The sequence below is a fragment of the Pseudopodoces humilis genome, chromosome 13 (assembly GCF_049639895.1).
Source record: "Pseudopodoces humilis isolate 2021_Gansu_Grassland_sample_001 chromosome 13, ASM4963989v1, whole genome shotgun sequence".
NCBI classification, from domain to species: Eukaryota; Metazoa; Chordata; class Aves; order Passeriformes; family Paridae; genus Pseudopodoces; species Pseudopodoces humilis.
The window spans coordinates 6616313-6640752 of NC_142212.1; the positions used below are offsets into that span (position 1 = coordinate 6616313).

The 24440-nt window shown below is 55.3% G+C and overlaps 1 protein-coding gene across 2 annotated transcripts; it reads right to left on the reverse strand.

Annotated features, from left to right (window-relative positions):
- Positions 1–1313: 1313 nt before the first annotated feature.
- TWF2 (twinfilin actin binding protein 2) lies at positions 1314–24380 on the reverse strand. 2 transcript variants are annotated; one of them, XM_005522154.3, is made up of 9 exons: positions 24283–24380; positions 14858–14935; positions 10919–11097; positions 10061–10156; positions 9207–9311; positions 3623–3748; positions 3379–3529; positions 2893–3014; positions 1314–2724 (listed from the first exon to the last, which is right to left on the reverse strand). In XM_005522154.3, exons 1-9 carry the CDS (start codon positions 24305–24307, stop codon positions 2557–2559), a joined length of 1050 nt encoding a protein of 349 aa, XP_005522211.1. In that variant the 5' UTR covers positions 24308–24380; the 3' UTR covers positions 1314–2556. The 2 variants fall into 2 exon arrangements, with proteins under 2 accessions (XP_005522211.1, XP_014107057.1); XM_014251582.2 differs by lacking the exon at positions 24283–24380 and adding an exon at positions 17780–17894.
- Positions 24381–24440: the final 60 nt, after the last annotated feature.

Here is a 24440-nt window from a genome sequence, read left to right on the forward strand (position 1 = left end):
AGCCACAGCCCCCTGCAGCTGCCCCTTCTATGTGAAACTATGTGCCCTGCTGTCCCCTGCCCAGCCAGGAAAATGCCATGTGCCCTGAGGTGGCATAAGTCACTGCTGACCAAATGTGGGTTTCCCAAGCATTGCCTCAAACCCCAGGTCTTTTGCAAGGCAGCAGCAGAGACTTTTAAATCAAACTAAAGAGAAGCTGGGACAGGAAAGGAAGGCATGAAGTGGAAAGAGATGGGGGACATGAGATAGGATGTGAGGGGAGAGGTGATAATAGGCAGGGATGAAAGATGGAGAATGGGCTGGAGGATAGGATAGCTCACAGAATAGGATGGGGTGGGACAGGAGACAGGATGAGATAGGATGGGGAGGGTGCCCAGCCTTTGGGCTGCTCCTGGCCATCTCTCCCATGACCATGGGCCTTTGGCACAGGGGGGTGTCACCTGGGATGGCTGCACTGCCAGGGGGTGGGGGCAGTGAGTGGGACAGGTGGGAAAAGGGGAACAGCCCCCACTCCCCCTCAATATTTGGGCAAGTTAAAAATTACCAAGCACAGAAGGGGAGTAAGATCCGAAGAAGAAGGGTGACTCAGCTTGTCAAATGACTCTGGTGGCGTCAGCCAGGCTTATTAGCATTTATATACAGGGAGCTTTCCTGCACTGAGGCTGCTTCCTGCATAGCAGCATCTTCCCTCCTTCTCCTCCTCCATGTCAAAGGGAAACTGCTCAGGGTTGGATTTTTATTTTTTTTTTTTTTTAAACTGTTTTTTTAAACATTTTACAGCTGGCTTTGCAAATCTTCCGTCTCGTCCTGGGCATGGAGGGTAAAGCCGAGACATGGCAATGCCCTGACCTGGAGGATTTGGAGCCTAGGATGCTGGCAGACCCCACTGCATTCTGAATTCTTCTGTTGGCTCTGCATCGTCCTGCTTTCCCTCCCCATGGCCAGGCAGGAATTCACTCCATGCAATAGAACAGCCCCAGGAGCACCTTCACAACCTTGCAAAATCACCAGCCATTAAAACAGGGAAAGCTGGGCTGAGCAGGGATGCTGCCTCCTGCAGCCAGCTCAAGCTCTGGGCATTGCTGGAGTGGCTCAGTGTAAAAATCTCTGCCAGGCATTGTGGTTGTGCCAGACCCCTGGACTGAAGCGTGGATGTCCTTCAAAGTGGTGAGGGCTGGGCTCAGCCAGGGCAGGCAGGTTGCGAGTTGCTGGCTCCTGGCTCATGATGTCCAAGCAATTTGCTTTGCAGCTCCAGAGACCACAGCTGCTAAATGCCCAAACATGGGGAACCCAGGGGTCTCCAAAGAGCATCAGACTGTTTTAAAAATACTTTATTCTTTAGAAAATACAGCGTTCAGTACAGTGTGCTCTGCTCCCCCCAGCTTCAACCCCCTGACTCCGCCGAGGCAGAGGCAACATCGGGAAGCTCACTGCCACAGCTGGAAAGCAGAGGGCAGGTTTCACTGACCCATTTTCCATCCTCTCAGGGAGGCACGTGGCTCTCGAGCCCTTGCTGGTACCCAGCAGCAAGGTGCTCTCCCCCCAGGCCCCCAGTGCAGCCCAAATCACAGTGCCGATGATGGCCTTGGTGGCTGGGGACATCCCTGGGGGCACACAGGGGCTGTCATGCTCCCCCACACAAGGATTTGGGGTAGCCCATGTGATTATTGAGACACGGGGCTGCCCCAGCCCAGAGACCCAGCTGAGAACCTGGGGGGGTAAGGTAATGGTGGGGGCTGGGGAACAGAGAGTGGGGGAGCAGGGCTCAGGAACCCCTCAGCTCCCATCCTAAACAGGGACAGGGCTGAGTCAGGGCCGTAACAGCTCCTTCTGAGGCGGAAAACCTTACTGGGGCAGTTCAAAAAGGGGATGCAAACATCACCCAAAGGCAGAGTGACCTGTCTCCAGGTCCAGGCTGAGCTCAGGACTCAGTGGGGAACTTCCACCTCCCGCTGCCTGGCTCTCTGCTGGGAGAAACTCCCATCCCACAGGAAGCAAAGCCCACCCCACAGGGGGTCCTGCCCACACCCTGAGGGGGTGCGGGATCGCTCCAGGCCTGGGGCAGAGGGGCCGTGCACACCAAGAGTGGGACAGGGGAACAAAGTCTGAAGGCTGGGGGGGGGGGGCAGGGAAAGAAGCATTTTCTCTTTTCAAACAGGAATCCCCAACGCTACCCCCTTCCCTTTGCATAGAGCAGCTTTCAGGTGAGTGTGTCCTTCAGTCACCCAGGGGACACCGAGAGCTGTGACCCTGAGGGGGACAGGAGCAAGGCTGGGGACATGGCTCTGCTGCTCCCGTACTCCCCCCGCAGCCCCGGGGCTCGCACAAGGACACCGGGAAAAGAAACAGCAACAACCCTGAACCCTCCCCATCGCTCTGCCCCCAGGTGCAACAAGCCATCCAGATGTTTAAAAAAGGAATGAAACAGGAAAAAAAAAAAAAAGGTAAAAAAACCCAAAAAAAGGCTGAGATGGAGGGAAAGATCCCCAGGTCAGCGGAGAGGAAGGCGGGAAGCGCCGCAGGGATGGTGTCCTTTCACCGCCGGCCCTGCGGGATCTAACTGTCCTCGCCGTTCTCGCCCGGGCCCTTGATCAGCCGCTTCTGTCCCCGCTTGCCCACGGGCCCCTTGGGCTTGGCGAAGGCCTGCTTGAAGGCGTGCTGCTTGGGGTGCACCTCCTCGTACAGGAACTCCGCCGTCAGCTCCGCTCCGTCGTCGATCTCGATCTGCGCCCAGCAACGGGAAACGGGGGCTCAGCAGCTCCCTTAGGATTTGCCACCCACCTTTGGGGCACCCAACTGCCCCCCAAGCCCATCAGAGGGGCTGGACCAAGGCTGCAGCACAGTCCCTCGGCTGTGTCCGGCTCTGTCACCTCTGGGGAGGCTCACACTCACCTTCTTGGCTATCTCCAGGCAAAACTCCTGCTCCACAGTGTCCAGCAACCGGCTCTTGCAGCTGGAGTAGAGCATGCGCTCCTTGATGCTGCACTTGTACCCGGGCATGGAGTAGATAAAGACTGCAAAAAGAGGGCAGGGCTTGTGGCACTGCCCGGGCCCATGGCCACAGAGCACCGGCTGCATCCCACCCCGCTCACGGCTTTTCCAGCCCAGAGTCCCAGGTAACATCCAGCAACAGAGCGTGAGCATGCCATCTACCACCCCTCCCAAATCTCCCCTGGTATCCTGCAACACTGGAGGAAACCAAACCAGTCACCACCAAATCCTCTGTGGCAGCACCCAGAGACCTGCACTGCACCTGGCACTAAAGGGTTCCTGATGCACCATCCCCGTCCCTATCTGCTCCCCATGCAACCACTGGTCCAGGGAAAACAGGAACTGGCACAGGCTGAAACTGGCATTTCCCAGTGCTGAGGCTCTCACCAACAGACTCCAGGTAATCTCCCTCATGTGAGTGCTTGTACAGGAAGAAATGGTAGCGAGCAGAGTCCTGGGGGATCCTCTTGGGCAGGTCAGTGATCTCTGTGGGGCTCGTGTGCACCAGGTCGATGGTCTCCCGCTCCAAATCCAGCTTCTGATCGACAGAGGGGACAGGGAGCAGATGGGAGTGAGAGACAGCAGCAGGATGTGGGGAGTGGGGCACAGAGAAGCCGTGTGAGGGACCTACCAGCTGGATGTAGTTGATTTTCTTCTGCTTGAGAGCCTGGATGGCTTGCTGGGCATCCAGCTGCAGGGGGAAGGCCAGGCCCTGCAGCGTCTGGTGCTTGCTCTCCACGCTGATCTCCGTCTTCACCTGGGGATGGAGACCACCTCGAGCGTCAGGGCACAGTGGCAAAGGGTGGGGAAAGGAGAAATAGGAAAACCAGCTGGTTCTGCAGCTAAAGGCTTCTCATCCAAGGAGCTGTCTGACACCTGCCCCACAGGGATCATGGCATTAGACCACCAAGAGTCAGCCAGGCTCAGGATGGTGGTGCTTGTCACCATCCCAGCTCTCCAGGACATCACCCGGCCCCAGCCATGCACCCCCACACCTCCTGCTTCACTCTCAGCAAAGCCCAGCTCAAAACCAACGTTTCCCAGTGAATCCCTGGCATGGATGCTGTGACCAGCACTGGCACGTGTCCTCCGATCATCTTCGACTGCAACCTGTGGGTGACAGGGAAGCCCTGAAATCACAGCACTCAGCTGGGTACCCCACCCTCCTCAGTGGGTTTAACTGCAGCACACAGACATTCCCTCCAGGAATTCCACCGGAGTTGGGGATTGGAGTTCCACAGCTCAGAAAGATCCCAGACGCTGTTTCCCCCACAACCCCTACAAGGCAGAGGCTGCCAGCCATATCCCGAGCAAACCCCCTGGACCAGGAGAGCAAACTCCACTTCAAAGAGGGGAGAGAAGGAGATTGCAAAGACATCAAATCGCTCCAGGTGCCTCCATCCAGCCACAGCAGGGTCCCTGCTGGGGACCAGAGGAGAAGGGCAGGACGCGGCGGGCACACCATACCTCCTCGGGGTCGGGGTACTCTACCAGCGATGGGCAGCAGCAACAGCCCCCCACCATCTGCCACAGAATACAGGGAGATGGTGTCACCCCATGGCAGAGGAGCCCCTCCCACCTCAAGACCCCCTCCCAGGGAAACACTCCAGCAACACTATCCCAGGTGCTCTGCAGTGAGCGTGGGTCCCTTTCTTCTGGGATCGGTTTTGGGGATTTTGGATAGAGTCCAACCTTTATGGGGTTTTTTTTTTCTTTCTTCATTTCCCTCCCCCTGATAGAGAAAAGGAAGAAAAGTCAAGGCATGCCAAGAGAAACACAAGAGTTTGTGCTGACATCTCAAAACCACTCGGCAACACCGAAGTGGGGCTCGTTACAGGCTGTCCTTTGTTACAGCAGCCCCACGCGGTGCCCACACCCTGGGGAGATGATGGAGCCAGATGCCCGGAGCAGAGCATGCAGGAAAACACTGCCAGGAGAAGGAGAAACCGGGCATCAAGCAGGCAGAGCAGCCTACCATCTCAGTGCTCGAGTCTTGGGAACAGGAGTCCTGCGAGCGTGGGGAGAGGAGACACACTGTCAATGGCACCCGGCGCAGGGAGGGCGGTCTCGTGTGGGAGGGGAAGGGCTGGGGGACACACGGATGTGCCAGGAGGAGGGAGCTGCACCACCTCTCTGCTGGAGGGCAAGGAACACTGATCCTGGAAATGAGGGCAGGGAGAGCAGCAAAAAGCCACACAGGAGATGCCAGTGCTGGGGAGGAGCATGAGGGAGAGCCTGGCCAGCCCAGAGCCTGGGCATGCAGGGTCTCCATCAACATCCCTGTGCAGAGCCCATTCCTGCCCCATCTCCTCCTGGCTCCCCAGTCAGGATGGCCTCAGCCCAGGGTCTGGAGGAGTTCCAGCACTTGCAGCAATAGCTTTTGGAATATCTTCCACCAAGGAGCACATATGGAAGGTTTGTGAGGAAAAAAATGCCCAAGCCTCTCTCCATGCCAAGCATCCTGGAGGATGAGCAGGGCGTCCCTCGGGAATGCTCAGGTGGGCACAAAGTCCAGCTGACCCCCAGCTCTGCTGTCCTACCATCCCATCCTGTGGAGAGGTGCAGCACAAGGACATTACCACTGCCAACACCTGCAGAACCCCAGCTTTCTCTGCTATAAATGCAAGAAGACCAGGAGAGTTACAATGGGACCGTAGAGACCTTAGCTCTGACACAAAGCACACTGAAGTCCAAAACCACCGAGAGATGGAAATTTGTCCCAGCAATATCAACTCCCCCATATACCTCTGTATTTTCTACTCCTTCCCTTTTCAAAAGCATTAAAAATTGCCTGCCTGAAACACTCCCCAGGGCACAGTTTGGGAGCAGTGCACGGGACAGCTGAGCATGTGTTGCAACCCAGCCTCCCAACCTTGCCAGCAGCAGGCTTGCCTAGGAGGTTATTTTATCTCCTTTCCTTTAGGTTAGACTGTCTCCTCCTCTTTTGTCCCTCCTGGTTGGTGCTGACCCTGCCAAAGGAGCATTTCTCTGTCTTATGGCAAAGTCCTCATGGGAAGGTTCTGGCGAAGCAGCACCAACACTGCAGGGCAGCTGTGAAGGACACACCCTTACACACTGCAATAGCAACAACAAACCAAACAAACCCGTGTTTCTCCTCAATTCTCCCACCTCCTCTCCCAGCTCCAAGGCTGCCTTCCCCTGTCCCATGGGCCCACCAATGGGATATGCCCAGCTCCCCCTCCACCTCTGTTTCTGAACCTGCAACACTTCTACAAAGACTCCCCAGTCGTGGGTGTTGAGCTCAATGCCAAATTCAAAGCTGTTTCTTAGCCCACGGTCTGCTGACAACTATCAGCTCAGTAAAGCTGGCATTTTCCAGCTATTAAAAATATATTTATAAATCAGGTGGCAAATTTCCACGAGCTCTCACCCAGCTATCAAAAAGTGGAGTTAACTCATGACATCACCTCTGTCCATCACATCCTTAAACCATAGCCCAAACCCTGCTTTCCCAAAGGCTGGACAGCTCCCTGGGGGATGTGCAAACCCTGAGTCCTTCCTTGCTCAGTGTCGAGGCCACTGTGCTGGCTCTGCAGCCCTCACCTGTCCCTTCAGGCTATCCTGCCCTTCTCTTCCTATCCCCTCTCTGCACTCATCTGGTGGCTGGGGAGGATCCCAGGCAGCTTCTGCCTGACCAGAAACAGAGGCATGTGCAGGGTGAAGGCTGCAAGTCTGGCTGGTGTCTTGGAAGGTTGGGAGTCAGCAGCAGCTCCAGGCGAGGGGCACAGCAAAGCACCTGTGGTTTTTAAAGAAACCATGTCCCTTGTGTCATTTCTGAAATCCTAATGGATTGGCTGAACACAAGGGGATGCACAAGGTCCTGGACCTTGCAGGGGCCTGGGCAGACATGCAGAAGTGCTGAGGTCAGGGCTTGCCCCAGGGCTGATTCGCAGGTCAGTGCTGACCCTCAGCACTCATTCCCACACACTGGATCTGCTCCTCCAAACTCAGCTGTCACGTGCAGGCACGCTCCAGCCCCCACAGCCTGTGCACAAGGGACCCTGCAAGCTGCAGGCTAGGAACAAGGCTGGAGGCATCTCTGTACCAAGCAGGTTGTGAGCTGCTCCCATGCCCACCCCCTCGATTTCAGCCATCTGATTTGTGGGGCTCCAGAAACTGCCTCAAACCTGCATTTACTGGCAGTCTTGAGACTTCCCACCTCAGGGAGGTCAGAACAGCACCAAGCATCAAAATAATAGCTCCCACTGCCTCCTGCTCCATGTCCAACCAAGGCTGAGCAGCTGCAACACCAACACAGAGACCCCTTAGCACACTCAGCACTTGGCTGCTTCCCACCTTTAAACCCACAGGCAAAAACATATTAATCTTCATCTCATTCTTAATGTCAGTGACTTCTCCCTGTGGCCCAGGCTGACACAGGGGACATGCACCCTTAAAATAACTCTCAACAAACCAGACAGCAGCAGCACTTCCATCCAGGAGCTGCATCTCACAAAGGCAAGGGTGGGAGGGAAGGAGAATGAGGCAGATAAACGAGCATCACTAGCACCACTTACCTGGGCCATACAACCCTGTAAAACACACCCCAACAGCCACCCAAAACTACTTAATCCTGCAGCACAGGCCAGACAAGGTGATGGCAGATCACAGATTCAGGTGAGTCAAAAGCGACCCTCAAGGATCATCAAGTTCAGATGTCCCAAGGTGCCAAACAAGTCACACAGCTACCATCAGCACCTCTCTCATCTCCAAACATGGGCATCCCCTCAGAGCTCCCAGGACAAATTCTGCCCAGGCTCTCCAGGCAGTGAGCTGGGCTAACTCCCCTAAGACCCACCTAGTGGAGACCACCCCTTGGTGGCTTCTCCCTCAACTTTGCCACCTGCAGACTTGCTTTGGCAGGTGGAAACCACCCCCAGACCTGCTTCATCAGGTAGAAACTTCCTGCCTCGTCTGTGCTATTAATTAATGCCATGAGGCTGATTGGTATCACATCTCCCACACATGTCCTGATCCATCCATGAGTGCCACAGCCTCAGCACAGGCAGAAGAGAAGGATGCTCCTCTAGAGAGGAAAGCTTCCCATGCATCTAAGGGAAATTCCCCCGTCTCCCCCCACAAAATACTCCTTCCAAGTGGTCTTCCCACACAGTGAGCACACCCCCTTTTCTGCCTCAGCATGTCACAGCACCACAGAGGCTGTGAAAGGCCAGCAGGGAGCAAAGGTGACACAGCCTTGTGTGTCCCCAGCCCTACCCTGCACCACTTCCACATCCTTTCCAGCACATAAACCCCCAAATACAGGCTAAGATCTGTATTTCTTGGGACAGCATCTCTCATATTTATAGACATAAAGGAAGTGTATGGGAGAGCATGCTGCTGCAGTCCAAAGATAAGCCTGAATGCTTCCTGCCTTCCCTATCTTCAAACTCAGCTCTGGCCTTTGGTCCAATACCCACAGGTTAGAGACCTGCATTCAGCCCCAAACCATCTTCTGACTGTCAGCAAAACACAGTCCTGAGCTCATGCCCAAGCAAGGGGAAAAAAAAGAGCAGTGTAAATTCCTCTTTATGCTACCAATTTGACTGTGAGGGTGCTCATCCACCTTGAGAAGAGCAGAGATGGTTTAAATAGCAGAGAGCGAAGTAAAAATGAGCCATCGCTTTCAATTGAACGCTCACTCCCTGCATCCTTCATCCCTTTGTGCCCAGAGGGCCTCAGGCTCCTCTGTTGGGCACCCCCAGCTCCACTGGACACCCAGCTCTGCTGCACACCCCCAGCTCTGCTGCACACCCCCAGCTCTGCTGCACACCCCCAGCTCTGCTGGACACCCCCAGCTCTGCTGGTCACCCCGCTCTGCTGGGCACCCCCAGCTCTGCTGCACACCCAGCTCTGCTGGACACCCAGCTCTGCTGGACACTCAGCTCTGCTGGACACCCAGCTCTGCTGGACACCCCCAGCTCTGCTGCACACCCCCAGCTCTGCTGGACACCCCCAGCTCTGCTGGACACCCAGCTCTGCTGCACACCCAGCTCTGCTGGACACCCAGCTCTGCTGCACACCCCCAGCTCTGCTGGACACCCCCAGCTCTGCTGCACACCCCCAGCTCTGCTGGACACCCCCAGCTCTGCTGGACACCCAGCTCTGCTGGACACCCAGCTCTGCTGCACACCCCCAGCTCTGCTGCACACCCCCAGCTCTGCTGCACACCCCCAGCTCTGCTGGACACCCACCTCGTTGATGCGGATCTGCTGGAGCTCCTGCTCGGCCGCGGTCAGCGGGGCTGGGGCAGAGCAGGAGGACACGTGCTTCTGGTAACCGCTCAGGGACACGTCCTCCTGCAGACACAGGCACAGGGCAAGCGTCACGGGTGGTCATCGCTGCAGAGCTGGATGTACCCCCAGCCTTAAGCAACACAGTGAGTCTCGGGCTGCCTCCTGACCAGGAGGATCAACCTTGAGGCTTTTGGGTTCCTCCATGCAAACGCCACACTCGATTTGTGTGTTCTGACCACCCTGCCCCTCCCCAGCCTCCCATGGCTGCGGCAGTGGGCTCCTCTGGCTGTTTCATGAAGCTCATGAGCATGGAAGTGAGAGGGAAAGGCAGAGCCCATAGCCCAGGAGCAGCAGAGGGACCTTGGAAAAGAGCAGGAATGCTCCCTTGCTTCCACCAGTACCAGAGGCCCCAGCAGGCCTCATGTCCAGGAGTCCCTGGCTGTGCAGCTCCCTCTGCCCATGGAAGAGAAGGAGACACCTCCACACAAGGCAGCAGATCACCCTGGCATGGAGGTAGCTCCCGCTGCTGGAGTGACAGTGCCACCACCTGGCACTTCTTCTCCCATTCAGCATAAAGCTCCACATCTTGCAGCCTTCCTCCCACCTCCTCCACGCTCTCCATCACAGACCACAGCCAGGCAGGAAGGAGAAAGCAGCACTGGCCACTCAGGGAGCAGCACAGGGGACCGAGACCCTGCTGCTCCCTCACCAAACACCAGCATCCCACATCCCACTGCCCAAAACTGAGCCCTGGGCAGGTTGCTGAAGCTCAGGGTCAGACCCAAAAGGTTGCCCAGGACCCACCACTGTACCTTCACTGTGCCAAACATCTCGTCCTTTATGTGCCCCCCACCAAACTCCTTCTTCACGGTGGCTCTGGTGGCAGCGTAGAGCATCTTCAGCCGGACCTGCAGGACAGGGGTGGCAGTGCTGTCACACAGGGGCACCAGAGAGGTGCCCAGTGCTCACAGCCACCATCCCACCACAGGCTGCACACACCTCAGCCTCTCTGGGGAGGACCCACCGAGTTTCTAGCTCAGTCTGATTTATAATGGCAGCATCCCTAGTAGGGATCAGCTGGGAAAACCCACCAGGGCTATTTCTGTGGCTGCAGCCTTGCCAAGCGCTGCCCACAATCCATCGGTTTATTCCATGCTTTGCTTTCTAGTCCCTAAGCTCCAGAGCACCATTTCCCACCAGCACCTGGTTTAGAGGAGGCACAAATACCACAGAGCCACTTAAAAGTGACTTGGAGCAAGGCCTAGAGAAGGGCTGGCAGCCACTCTGCATCAGCCTCAAGCAGAGCAAGGCCAGGCTGGAGGCAAACCAGTGTCAGTGCCAGCTCTTCCCAGCAACAGCCAGAGCCATGGTGGGGTGTCTCCATCCTGGCCTCGTGGTCCACACCACTCCCCCCTCTACATCCCAGCCCCTTCATCTCTTCACCTAGCACTGAAATAGGACAGAGACACAGTCCCAGTGCATCTCTTTGTGTCTTGAGAAATTTCCCATCCCCACAGCAGTCTCCATTTCTCAGCCCAGGCACCATGACCTAGGGTGTGAATGCTCCACCACAGCCCCAGGACAAAGTCCTCTGGCCAGCACCTCCTCCCCCCTGCAGCTCCCCCAGCCCATCCCTGTCCCCGGGCTGGGTGCCAGGGCCTGCAGCTCACCGGGGAGCTGTCGGGGGACCAGGAGATGAAGAGCCACTCGTAGCCCTGGGCGTTCTGGCTGTCCAGGCGGTACAGGACGTAGCATGGCTGCTGCTCGTCCAGCAAGGGCAGCACAAAGGTGTCATAGTCAGCGTCCCAGCGCCGGGACAGCTCCTTGTGGGCTCCCAGCACGAGCTGCTCTGGAAGGAGAAGACAGAAAAGGTGGTGTTAGACAAAAGAAAGCAAGGTTCATCTTGCAGAACCAGGTGGCAGCTCACTAAGGGCTCACTGCAGCTCCACCACCACCAATGATGCAGTACTGCAGAAGAAGAAATTATGACCTCGAGTCACATGCAGGAGTGTACCTTCCCAGGGATGACCATGGGGCTGTGGCTGCTGTGGAGGGCTGGTTTTCTGCCAGCCTCCTGTCAATCATCTCTTCCCCTCCCATGTTCCTCACCAGCACAGTCTCCTCTCTGGTGACCACCTGTGGCTTCCTCCCATTCTGCTCCCTCCAGCTCTGCAGTCCCCAGCCATCCCTCCTTGCTCACAGGGGAACACGAGACCTCCCCCATCCCACCTGGACAAGCCCTAGGGTCACTAGGGACATGGAGAACCACCAACATTTGGGTGCTGAGAAGAGTAATGGTCTCAGCAAAATCCAGGATGATGAGCCAAAGCTACTCTCACTGGATTCCCTGTAACATGTCAGGGGTCAAAATCAGAGCTGATACCCAAAGCCCATGTGTGTGGGCAGCAGGGATGTCCCACAGTCACCAGCCTGGAGGGGGACCATGCTGCCAGGAGAACCCCAGCCTCTGGAAGCAATCTGTGTATTTCACACACACCTCAAGGTATTGTTTTCAGCTGCTACACAGGTGGCAGTGGCACTGTGAGCCCTGTGAGCTGGGCAATGCTCAGCTGGGATTTAAACACTGGTGCAGGCATCCTACAGATGTGAATCCACACCAGTGGACTGCACCATGGCAAGGGTCACATCAAGCTTTGTGGTGGCTGGGTGGTGGAAGAGTGGTGGTGCTGAGGATACCAGCGTAGGTTGCTGGAAAACAGCCTGTATTTTTACTCCACTTGTAGATGCAGAAACATCTGGGAGATTATGGGACTCAGAACAAGATGTAGGAAATTCTGGAGGTGCCAAAGCAAAATGTTTTGGTGTCTTGGACAATTAGCACTTGAGGGCATGCTTGGCTGGGCACATGCCCTGCTAGGACCTCTGCCCACTGGGAGCCAGGTAGCCCCTTGGCTGGGGCACAGCCCTCTCCCTCCCAACCCATTCAGCTCAGCACCTTCAAATCTCATGGCAGGAAAGCTTTTATGGAAAATAGTTGAGGAATGAAGGGTTTGGGAGGAATTACTCACCCCTTCTTCCCACCCAGGCAGGACATCCCCTATGACAGCAGTGTAGCCCTCCCCTGCCCAGCACTGCCCTGGCATCTGCCACCACTACTGAATCCAGTTATTTGTGCAACCACAAGTTGCTGGTTCAGTAACAAGGACAGCAGAGAACAAAGTGTTTGACCTTTGGCAAAACTACCTGTTTTGAGAAAGGGAAGCATAAAAACCTCAGTGTACTCCTAAAATAAACACAAAGCTCTGTAAATGGATTTGTGCATCACAAAGGTCTGAGACCCTGAAGAAACTGCAGGAATTTCGAAAGACCAAACCCACTGGCAGTTCGAGGGTATCTCTGTCTGCAAAACAAACCAACACCTCACTCACAAAGCAATCAGTGCTGAGTCACCCAGGCTATTCCCGGGCTGTGACTCAGCCGGACCCCAGCCGAGCTGCTGTGAGCTGGCAGCCTTCAACTTTCCCCTGAGCTCTTTGCTGTTCTGCTCAACCCATTCAGGGACAAATTTTCTTCCTTGGGAAGCGTCAGAAAGTGGAAACTTGGAGCAGACACTCTTCAGCAAAGTTATTGGCTATATCAGGCTGTTTGCACCAGGAGCTGCTAGCAGAGCTGGGAGTGTTTCTGGCCCTGGAGGAGCCCCCAGCACTCCCTGCATTGCTCTGGAATGCCTCTACAAGGCAGCCCTGCCCGCAGCTCTGGTGGGTGCCAATCTGCAAAACTCAGTGCACACCATCACCTATCAGTAAAGAAATGCATCCAATAGGGAAGTCCACAAAGCCAACCTTGTCCCAAATCCTGCTGACAGTGAGGAGCGGCATCATCTATAAACACGCTGGAGCACAGGCTGCTCTCATGCCAGGAAACTGCTGCTGAGTCCTGGTGCACATCCTGCTGCCCTACTCCCTCCTCCATTCAATCTCAGCTCTTCCCAGTAGCTCTCCAAAGGAAAAATGACTTCTCAAATTGCTCCCAAAGGATCACTCAGCCACAAAGGTGGTCTTGGAGATGTCTGGACACAGAGCATCTGCCATAAGGCTCCCTGCACCACCTTCCTCTCCTTCTACTCACTGTTGCCTGCTCCAAAATGCCCCAAGACAAATTCTCCAGAGGGCAAAAGGTGCTTCAAGCCATCAAGCAGAGAGGGAGGCTCCTCTTGCACATCTCCTGTTCAGGCAGGGCAGCTGGCATGTCCTCCCCCAGGCAGTTCTGGACACCTCCCTTCCAGGGTGAGCATCCATCTGGCTGGCTGTGCCATCTGCCTGGCCACTCATTAGTGCCCAAAGGTCCTTCTCTGCTGGGTACCAGCAGGCTGATGTCTCCTGTGTGACAGAAGAGTGGTGGTCCTGCTGCTGACAATGGACAGATAAATAAATCCCATTCAGCCAGAGCAGAGATGGTGGGAAATGTTTTCCATTGGTGATAAAAAGTCTCCCTCACTGGCATCAGCAGCCACAACCCAAGACCAGTGGCACAAGCCCTAAGCAACCCAAATCCAGGCTTAGGGACAGGCATAACTTATCCTAACACAAACCTGATTCCCACTTTTTAGAAGGAAAAGGATCTGAGAGCACAAAATTGTTGTCAAAGACACTCCAAATAAGCAAGGTGGATGGTTCATCTCCCAACAATGGAGACCTTGCCAAGGACAAAGCCAACACTGCTGAGCCTTGCTGCAGCTCCACTGATGTGTCCCGTGCATTTCCAGTCACGCTGCTCTTCTGAACAGGACGTTGTGGCCTCTCCAAAGGTCAGGTGGGCTCCTTATGACAGCAGGCTCCTTACAACCACATCCACCTCGGTGTTTGCACTGGTGGCCCACCCAGGGGAGGTGGTGACAGCAGATTGGCAGGGCAGTAATGTCCCCGTGAGAAACAAGTCATTCATATGCAATTGTATGAGGCCGAGGTGATGGAAAACCTACACCAGGGCAGCTCCCCCGCCCACTGGGACATTCAATCAGTGCTGAGCTCTGCTCACTTGCTTGACAGATGCAGAGGCCACCCGAAGGACCCGTTCCATGGGACAAACACGGGCAAGGTTGGTGCCAGCCTGTATCCTGGGCTGCAGGATACCCTGGGCAGCCCCATGGGATGGGATGGGTCTTACAGTGTGGCATTCCTCAAGGGATGCCACTGTGGGCCTGTGCTGGCCCTTGAGCCACAGAACACCCCCCTGCCCCCAGAATCTCTTTGCCAGGTGTGGGATGACACATCTGAGGAAGAAGATGCCTGTGCATCACCCCCAACAAAGGTCCCAGGGTCCCTGCAGCAGCCTGTCACAGGGATCCCACAATAAAATCTGACACAGCAGCAGCAAAGGCCCCCACAGAGCACTGATCCCAGGCTGGTATTGCTCTGCTGGCAAAGTCACTGCTCCCCACTGGAGCTGCCCTGGGGCACCAAGAGCTGCTCACCAGCACACCCAAAGTTTGGGCTTGTATTTCAGGTCTGGGTTGCCACATGCCCCAGCAGCATTTTTGCTGAGGTTTCCAAAAACATAAGCTGGCACCGCAGTGGTGAAGAAGAAAGGAGGAGAGGAAACAGAGAATAGACAGACTGTAAATCAAAGCACTTAAAAATGGGACTTACCGTCCTCAATGATGACCTTGATGAGCCGAACTGAACCATTTCGGGCTTTGGCAAAGAAGTCCCTTAATTCTGTGGTGGCTGAAAGAACCAAAAACATTGTGATCAGATCTAGCAATCAAAGCAGGTGCTGGGTTGCTCAGTGACTGACCAGAAAGGGGACTAACTTGGCAGGACAAAAATTTAAAACTCAAAAAAAACCCCCCGAAAAAATAATTAAATCTCTGGTGCCAAAAAAGCTGTAATAAAAAATAACAATAATACAAAACCCAAAAAGCTGAGAGAGAAGTGCTGCGTCTCCTTGAGGCGTCAGAGTTAAATAGCAGCTGGGAGCACATGTGATCCAGAGAACCTGATACTTGGCCTGGGTGAACATAATCACCCAAATTTAGATGATGGCTTGGCCAGTGCAGGCAGGGAGAGCTCAAGTGACAAGTTGATTCGCTTTACAGAGCGGCAGGGTTGGCATAGTCGGGGTGCCTGGAGGATGTCCTGACAGGCTGTGATGTCCTGGGCTTGTGACACACGGCAGGATGCTGCTCCCGAGCGGCTGGGAACCAGCACAGCTCCAAACTGGAGATGCTGGTTTGGAGCTGAGCCCGTGGGGAAGGGAAAGGCAATAGCCCCAGGGTTTTGTTATGGTGCTGGTAGGGCTTGGATTACAAAAGACTTTTGGGAAGCATTTTGGGGAGCATTCCTCCTCACCCCACTCCTTGAGCACCAGCCAACGGCAGCCAGTCTTCAGCATCCTACCAGGAGGCAGCTGGATATTGAAGGAGCAGCCCACAGCCAGCACTGGAGGCTTCATCTGCCCACCCCAGAGGCGTCACTGGCACAGAGCTCCCTGTGCCAGCCAGGACATGCTCTGTGTGAAGGCAAAGCCCAGCAGATGTGGCTCTGAGGTGCCAACCCCCTGACAAGGATCATCTCCTGGACTGGCTCCCCCTAAAGCCACCCAAGCCCTTTCCTGGATGCAGCTGTGCAGCAAAGGGGGCCCTGTGGGTTCACGGCTGCTGTGCTTGTTAGAAATACTCAAGAAACTGGTGTTGCAAAGATTAGAGACCTGAGCAGAAGCCCCTTAGCCCACACCAGGATCCATGCACAGAATCTCCTTCAGCAGTCCCTCCATTCCCAGTGCTTTGCTGTGCCAAAAGAGCCAGCAGCAGGAAGGAACCTGGAGCCCAAGAGCATCCACAGCTAAGGCACTTGGCAAAGGCAGCCATCCCTAGAAGGGCCATATCCATTCCCTGCAGTCCCTCCGGCACCGGGTACCACCCTCGGCATAGTCCCAGGAGGAGCCTTGATGTTACCCAGCACTGCACAAGGGACATGGGTGGCCACTGACTGTCACTCAGTGGTGCCCTCAGTCCCCTGGAGGCAGACCCTGGGCTGGGGCACTGCCCGCAGCTCCCCCAGCCCCGAGGGAGGAGGAATCCCTGGGGAGCTCCCAGGAAACTCCTGCCTGTCCCCCACAGGTGACACCTCTGCGACGCATCTGCTCCACCAGCTCAAAGCCTGCCTTGATCACAGGTCTGGGTGGCTTCTCCTCCCACGGAGAGAAGAGGCACATGTGAGGAAGAGCTCCCAGTCTGGCTCCCTGCAGGCAGCAGATCCCATACAAACCCAGAGATGCCATCCTGACAGGCCCTGCAGGAATGCGCACACAGACACCCCAGCAAAGACACATCACTCCTTAAATGGCATTTTAGGGGACACACAGAAGACTTGTGGTGTAATTCCACCACAAGCATGCTCCCTCCAACAGCATCAAGACATGCAGCTCTCCCAGTTCCCAGAGCAGATATTCACCCTGTCCCAGTGCCAGCCGGGAGCTCAGCCCGCTCCTGCTGTGCCCAACCAAGGATACTCCGGTATTTTTAGCCCCTTTCCCTGTTGAGAGCGGCTGTTTCCTTCTGGCAGCATCTGTGGTTATTGCATACACACAAGGCAGAAGAGGAAGAGAAAAAGACATTTATACACCCAGGAAACCTTGTGCAGGAGACAAAAGCTCTTAATAAGCATTAAGTTTCACCAATTCCTATTACACTGCAAAACTATGAGAGAATAACATCGCTCTTGGATGTTTCCATAGCATGAACTTCAGGGAAGAAATAGGAAATCTCTGCAGCACTAACCAGCTTGCAAATCCCTCCAGTCTGACACCATCCTTCCCAGGACCCAAAAGTAGGTGGGGGGGTGGGTCTGGAAAATCAGGAGTCTGGGAAAATGCAACTCTGCAGCCCACTTGGAAATGCTAGGAGTGCCCTGAAGATCAATAGACAGGATGATTGGAAGTTGAGTTGGTTGACAAGGGACAGCCAAGCACTGGGGTCTTGTAATACTGAGGGGTTGAAGGGGATGAGGAAGAGCCTGGATGCTGCCAGAGAAGCCTAGCACACCACAGGAAATACCACAAGGTCTTCCAAGGAGGGAGACTGTTTCCAGGGGAGACAGCAGCAAAGCCTTCAAAAAAACTTCAGAGTGGGCTTGCAAGATTTAATTCTGCTGATTATTTTTTTTAAAGCAATTTTCATTGAAATAAAAACACCAGAGTGTCTCCAATGTCCCCTTCTGCCTCTCACAATGCAGAGCCAAGAGCCAGTGAGGAGGGAGAGGAATAAACCAGGGAAGGTTTGAGCACGAACTCAGCAACTGTTTCATTACGGCATGATTACGACTTAATTGGCACAGCAGACTTGACGAGATAGCTTGCGTGCCTGAAATATTAATAGAGAAGTCGGATCTGGAGGAAGAGCTAGAGGAGACCTCACACTGGAGATGGTCCCTCATGGCATCCACTGCCAGGAAATCTCCAGGATACAACTCAAGAGCTGAAAAACCCATGTGTGAGGAAACCATAAAAACCAAGGGAGAGAGAGGAGCAACAGGGCAGAGGACTGAAAGGGACCCACACATCCAACTCACCCTCTGTATACAGCTTCCTGGGAAATCCTGGAACAAATAATCCAGAAACAAATCCAAGCTGGGCTACAGCCAGAGTGGATCTATTCGTGCCAAGATACATGAGATCCCTCACGCTTCCTCCAGCAGGGCCAGAGACCTGTGGGCTTCAGGGGTCTCACCTCAGCTTCTAAGTGTCTCCAAGTGTCAGATGCCAGCTTGGGAGCATGGTGATGGTGAACCTCCATAGCATGGACACAAAACCACATGGATAACTCACTCAGGGAGGTATCAGAGGTGGGATCAAGCAAGGTGTCCTGGGCACCTGTGGTGGGTCCAGGTTTATCCACATTTCCATGAACACTTCTGGCAGCTGCAATAGTGCTTCCTGCAGCTGTAAGGTGGGAAGCTAGAGCAGATGTAAATGTGCACTGGAGAAAAATTCACCATTCTCTCAGAAGACTGGACAAATGGGCTGGGAAAAAAAGAAATAGGATGAAACTCAATAAGAAGCAAAGTACCATAGCCAGGGAAAGGACCAGACAGGGCAGGGTCCAGCAGCTCCAGAGAACAGAGGAGACAAGTCCAGGTTAGTCACTTCACGCTGCTGCAGGCAAAGTCGTTTGTGAAGGCACAAACAAGAGCATGACCGTGTTATCTGGTGCTGACAAGGCTGCAGGCACAGCACGAACAGCACGCCCAGGCTCAGCATCGTGCAAGGAGCAAGGCAGAGCACAGACAGCACCTGTGCCAGAGGGCACAGTGTGCAGGAGCCACCAAAGGAACTGCAGCTGGTCAGCCCAGGGAAGAGAAGGAAAATCAGGAACAGCTTGTACTGGTTTTCCAGCCAGAAACATCAAGACCCACCTTGGCACTTGGGAAATCTCACGTTGAGGTGACCAAACCCTGGGAAGGACACCAGGACATCCCTGCCCTGAAAAATGGATGTTGCTTGGGATGTTGCTGCTTTGAGGCAGTGTGAGCTCAGTAGCATCTGAGGAACCTTCTGACCTTTCCACAAGGCCGCCCTGCTGTTGATCCTCCCGGCAGACCTGGTGGGCACACGAACCCTGTGCCTCCTCAGCCACCCACACAGCCCAAAATCACCTTCAGCCACTGAGTCCTGCAGCATCTCCCTCTCCCACTTGTTTGTAGGCTTCAGGTGAGTTGTCCCCTGCTCACAAGCAATCTGCATTTAGAAGCCTGATAGCAGCAGGTCCCCTTGTCCCACACAGGCCCCCAGCCCAGTGGCATCTGCCACCCATTTGGGATGGAGGGCTGAGCAGAGCCAGCTGATGACTCTGGAGCACCCAGGCAGGGCAGCTCACAGTGTGGCAGGGAGGTGATGGTTGGCCAGCAGTGGCCTTCAGGTGGCCCTGACCCCACAGGCAAACAGGCAGAGGAGAACTGGAGCTGCTGGGGGGAGGGCAGGACAGTGCCACCTCTCTGGCAGCACTGACCAAAAGGTGCAGACCAAAGCCTGAATTCTCCCAGCTTAGGGAACAACAGGGTAGCCACATCCTTGCACCTACTGACAGACACTGCCTGCTGTCTGTCTTGACTGCCCTGTGCTGGGATGTGCCCCTTTGGATGAGTCCTCAGGAGATTTCAGTGCCAGGCTTGAAGCATTGCTCTTGTTCGAACTGCTGAACGATGGTGCTTGTGGGTACCACCCTGCCAAACACTGCTCCCAAATGGAGCCTTTTTCTGCTGTGAACAGCCCCAGCTAGCTTCTCTGAGCAGAGCTGGGCTGCAAGAAGCCCAGGGGGGAGAGAGGCAGCGATGACAGCCGTAGCCACAGCAACAGCCACTCTGTCCCCGGGGATGCACCGTGGGACGGGGATGGAGGCGACAGCCACAGCGCCTCCCCCGCACGTCCCCTCCTCCAGCCCCTCGCCCACTTGTTGGGACAGCAACAAGTTTTCACTTGTTTGACCCTTCCCCATCGCCCCCACGCAGTGCCCAGCTCCCAGATCAATAATGCATGCTCCCTGAAACAGATGCCTCTCTCAATACATCAAGTCACCTTGCCCTCCTGACAGGAAACCCGAGCCTCCGGCCATCAATCTTTCATTCCCTGGACATAATCTTCAACTCGATGCGACTGCAAGCGGCTGCTTCCCTTTCACTGTCTGGGGCACAGCGTGCCTGGGATGCAACAGGGAAACTCAGCCAAAAATCCAGCCACAAACCCAGGCAAAACTTGTCCAAGTTCCAGGGATGCTTGGCCAGACAGAAGTCAAGATGGTGATGAATAAAACATGGTTATATCTGCATTACCCACGCTTCCCCTGCCCAGGCACCTCTGCCCAGCTCCTGGTCTGGACATGCAGGAAAGGATACAACTGCAACAGGCACAAAACAGCTTTTGCTGTTGCTAAAATTCTTTCCTTTCAGTCTATCCCAGTGTAACTCCTTTACACAGTGCCCACTCAACTTGCTTGCTGCAGAGCTTTTCTGCCAATGGACACAGTTGGCCAGTTTAAGCAGTAAGAGGATTTTATTTCTCACCATGGAAAAAATAAATATGTCCTTGCAGGGAATCTTTTCTGAGGAAAAAAACTACAGATGTCAGAAGAAAATAGAAAGAAGGGAGCGGGGTGGGGGGGAAAAGGGAGTAAGAGGAGAGACAAGCAAAGCTTTTCTCCCAATTTTCTGTGGGGTTAGACTGTATTCCTGCAGGATTTCACATAGACAGCTCCAGGTTCTCAGTGCAAATCCTGCCCAGAGACTTTCAGCCACCTGTCTGACACTACACATTTGCTTCTCAACACCTGATTTTCCACATGTGCCCAGGACCTGTCTTGTCTGCACTTCACCACCTTGGATTGGAGTTATTTGTCCCTTCCCTTGCTCCAGGGTAGGCAGCACTTGCCCTGCAGGCAGCATCAGCTGGATCCTGGGGCAGAGTGGTGCAGCACACATGGTCCATCCTCACCTGCAGAAGCTGCTGGTTGCTATTCCTTCTCTCCACCCAGTAAAGCCACCAGCAGAGCACTGGTCTGTGCATTGGAGGGGGCAGGCACCCAGGGACAGACCCTGGCCACAATCTCACTGCATTTAGTCTCTCAGTGCACATTTTTCCAAAGGACTTCCTCTATCCCACCACTTTAGGTGCTTGACTTCAAGGGGTTTGAAGGGCATTTATCTGCTCTTCCACCGGTGCTGCCATTCTGGCCATCCTGGTGTACCCTCCACTTGGATATGAGCCATACCCCCAGCAGGCATCAACCTCCAAGGTGGCCCCAGAAGAGAGACGGGGTCTGGCTCCTCAAAAATATCCTTGCAGCAGCCCAGTGCCCTCTGTTCCCCATGAGTAAAAAGGGCCAGGAACCAGCCAGCCCTTCTCCTTCTCTTTGGCTGATGGCACCTTGTGACATGTCTCTGGTTAGGGGGTGCCCTCAGCATGCCAAAGTTGCCCCCCAAATTTGTGCATCCAGGTGCCTCCAGAGCCAATGCTGCCTCCCAGCACAGCCAAAGGAGAGGGGCTAAGGATGTGGTGGATGGGCAGAGAAGGTCCTTCCTTCTTCTCTCTAGAGAGCCAGGAAGCTGCCTGCTTTCCACAAAGACTTTTGCAGACCCAGTAGCTCCTGGGTCCCAGCTCACTGCTCTTTTTTTACCACCTGACAGCATTCCTGCCCATGTGCACCATGGTTATGCTTCTCCCAAAGCAAACATCCATTCTTACCAGATGTGTTCCCAAAGCAAGATCCAGACTTGGGACTAAGTGGCAGCTCAGCTGTGGATGGGAGCAAAGGTCCCCACCTATCCCCAGATCTTGCCACCTCCCCCAGAAAAAGCAGGTACCAAACTCTATTTTTGGGTTGAAGAAACAAAATGTATTTGATTTCTCTACTTTCTAGATGAAAAAAAATACCCTCTAAAAGACTTTTTCTCTCTACCCAGTGGTCTTGAAAGAGATCCCAGAAGCAACTGAAAGCAGATGACCTCCCACCAGCATCAAAGCCCTGGTTCAGCATTGCCTTCCCAAGGTTCTAAGCTCAGGCAGCAAATGCTGTTCCAATCTAATGCTACTCCGAGCAAAACAGAGACTGCAAAAACACTCAATGAACCCTCCCAGCTGTAGCTAAAAAGCAGGTTTCCAGCCCCAGGAAGCCCACAGCAACCTTTGATAGCTTCCAACCGCCTCCCCAGCCTGGCAGTCTCCATGGCAGCCTGGTTTTCTTGCCAGCACCTTCAAGAGAGCTGCCTGGGATACCTAAAAAAAATAATAATTAGCCCCTTGTCCCTGCAGGAAAGGCTCAGGCCTGACTGCAGTCCCTGACCCCCCAGCTCTCACTGCCATTGCTTCCCCTCCATCTGTTTCTCTCCAAAAGCTGGGATGACATGGGAGTATCGCAGCAGGAGGCTGCTCCGGGGGTTCCCCACCACCACCTCACCCTGCCTCACACAGATCTAGCACAGTGTCAAGCAAAATCCTTCGCCAGCTTGTCTGCAACCTCCTCTAAGCCAGCCACGGAATCTGATCATAATTCCCCTGGGAGCAGATGTCTTCCTGAAAATATGGCAGAAATGGGAATGAAAAAACAGAACACACTGGGTGCACACAAAGATAACAAGGCTTCAGAAACCAGGAAGATGTGAATAATCCCTCATCCTCTGCAAACAACAGACCTCAGTGCCTCAGCAGAGGGGATGAAAGTAGCACTGGGATTGTTGTTCCTCATTTGATATGGAATCTGCTCTTTGCTGAGCAAACAGAATAATTCAACCACTGTGATGGGGTGGGGCAGACTGAAATATCCAAAACCCACCTCAGGAGGGGGTTCCCTTAAAGACTAGAGCATCCCAGTTGTGCATCACAGGTGTTGGAGAGACAGATTTGAATTCAGAGAGGAAACAGCAGCTTCCCGGAAGAGAGACGGTGCAACAGGGCATGGAGAGATGTCCAAGATGCTGCAACAGCAAGACCACCCAATACAAGCTATTTTCCATAACCACAGGGAGGTTTTTACACCACCCCCAGCACAGGAATCTGCTGCCAGAATCATCAGGTCCCTGCCCACCCTGCACCGCTGCTGCTCCTTGGGGGAAGTCGAGTCCCTTCCCCTTTCCTGCTGACAGGGCACCTCACGTCACGCCCCACGGTGACTCCCAGCACCGGGCACAGTTTGCCAAGCAGTGGGCAACCAAGGTCAGCGAAGGTCAGTGCTCCTAGAGAAACCCAGGCTGACACATCTCCCTCCCTGGCAGCTGCAGGGTGCCAGGAAGGACAGCACCGGCAGCACAGGAGCAGCCGGGCATGGCCAGTGAGCAACAGGCAGCAGCCTCTGGGGCACACAGTGCAACAGGCCCTGCCTGCCCAAACCCCACGGACTGCTCTGCAAAGAGGGGCCAGCACACCCAGAGCTCAGGTGGGTGCAGGGGTCCATCCTGCTGATTTTTAACTTTTTTAATTATTGTTCCAGTTTTACAAAACAAGGAAGACTTAATTAGAGCCTGAACTTCAGGATCTCAGCTTAAGCCAGAGGCAATGAACCTGAACACAAACACCATCAACAACCACCAGCTCTCCTGAGCAAGAAGCAGGAGAAACATCTAAGCATCATTGCTGGCGACTCTCCAGAAGAAACTGGAGGGGAAGGACGTTCTCGACCATGCTGAAGGAACAAGGATGCTCATGCCATGAAGGACCAGCAGGCACAAATTCTCAGCCCGGCACAAAGGTGCTAACCGGAGAGAGCTGTGAGGCCAATGTCCCAGCTCCCTCCCGGGACAAGCTGCGGGATGGATTCACACCCGACCGCACAGAGCAGGGCTCCAGGGGCAGCTGCTCTCACATCCCTGCTCGCATATTGATTCGGTTACATAAATTATGCAGCACCTCTACTCCTGATTAATACTGCTAATTGAGCTGGCAAGGCGGGGGGCAGGAGGGAAATACCGTGAGGACACACAGTCAGTCATGCACCAAGCACACTCAGAAATGCAGAAGCCGTCGTGTCGGGGTGCTGGCTGGGTCCTGTGGGGAGCGGGCGGAGAAATCGGGAAGCAGGAATTCACTCGGGCTCTCCGCAGCTCCTCTGGGCTGGGGAGCAGCCGGGGCCGAGCATCCCCGTAGGCAAGGGAGCGGTGGCCGGGGCTGTGGCCAGGCAGATGTGCGTGACACATCTGTCCGAGCACGTCGCGGCGGGTGCTGAGCATCAGCCCAGACAAAGGATGCGGGAGAGCCCCGCACCCGCCGCACCCCGGGGCCAGACTCCCCTCCCGCACCTCCTCCCGGCACCCAAACGCTCCGAGCCTGACTCAGTGTCCCCCTCCCCCGCAAACCGCAGGAAACCCGCCGGCTCCTTCGGGAAGCTTCATCTTATCGCCCCCACCGCCGCCGCTGTCGCGACACCGCCCGGAGCCCGCCGCGGCGGGGCCGGGGATGCGCGGGGCGCGGCCCCGGGGGTGCCGATGGCGGGGGGCGCAGCGGGGCAGCCCAGCCCGGGGCGGGGGCCGAGCAGCGGGGCAGCCCCCGCCACGGGGCGGGGGGACACGAGCGCTCGGCGGGCGCCGCTCACCGTGGATGCCGGTCTGGTGAGTCATGGCTCCGCTCGGCTCCGCTCCGCCCGCCTCCGCTCCGCCGCGTCCCGGGCAGGAAACGGCTGTGCAGGCAGCACCGCCCGTTCCGGTGCGCGGGGCCGCTCCGCTCCGCACCGCCCCGGGGCGGGACCGCGGC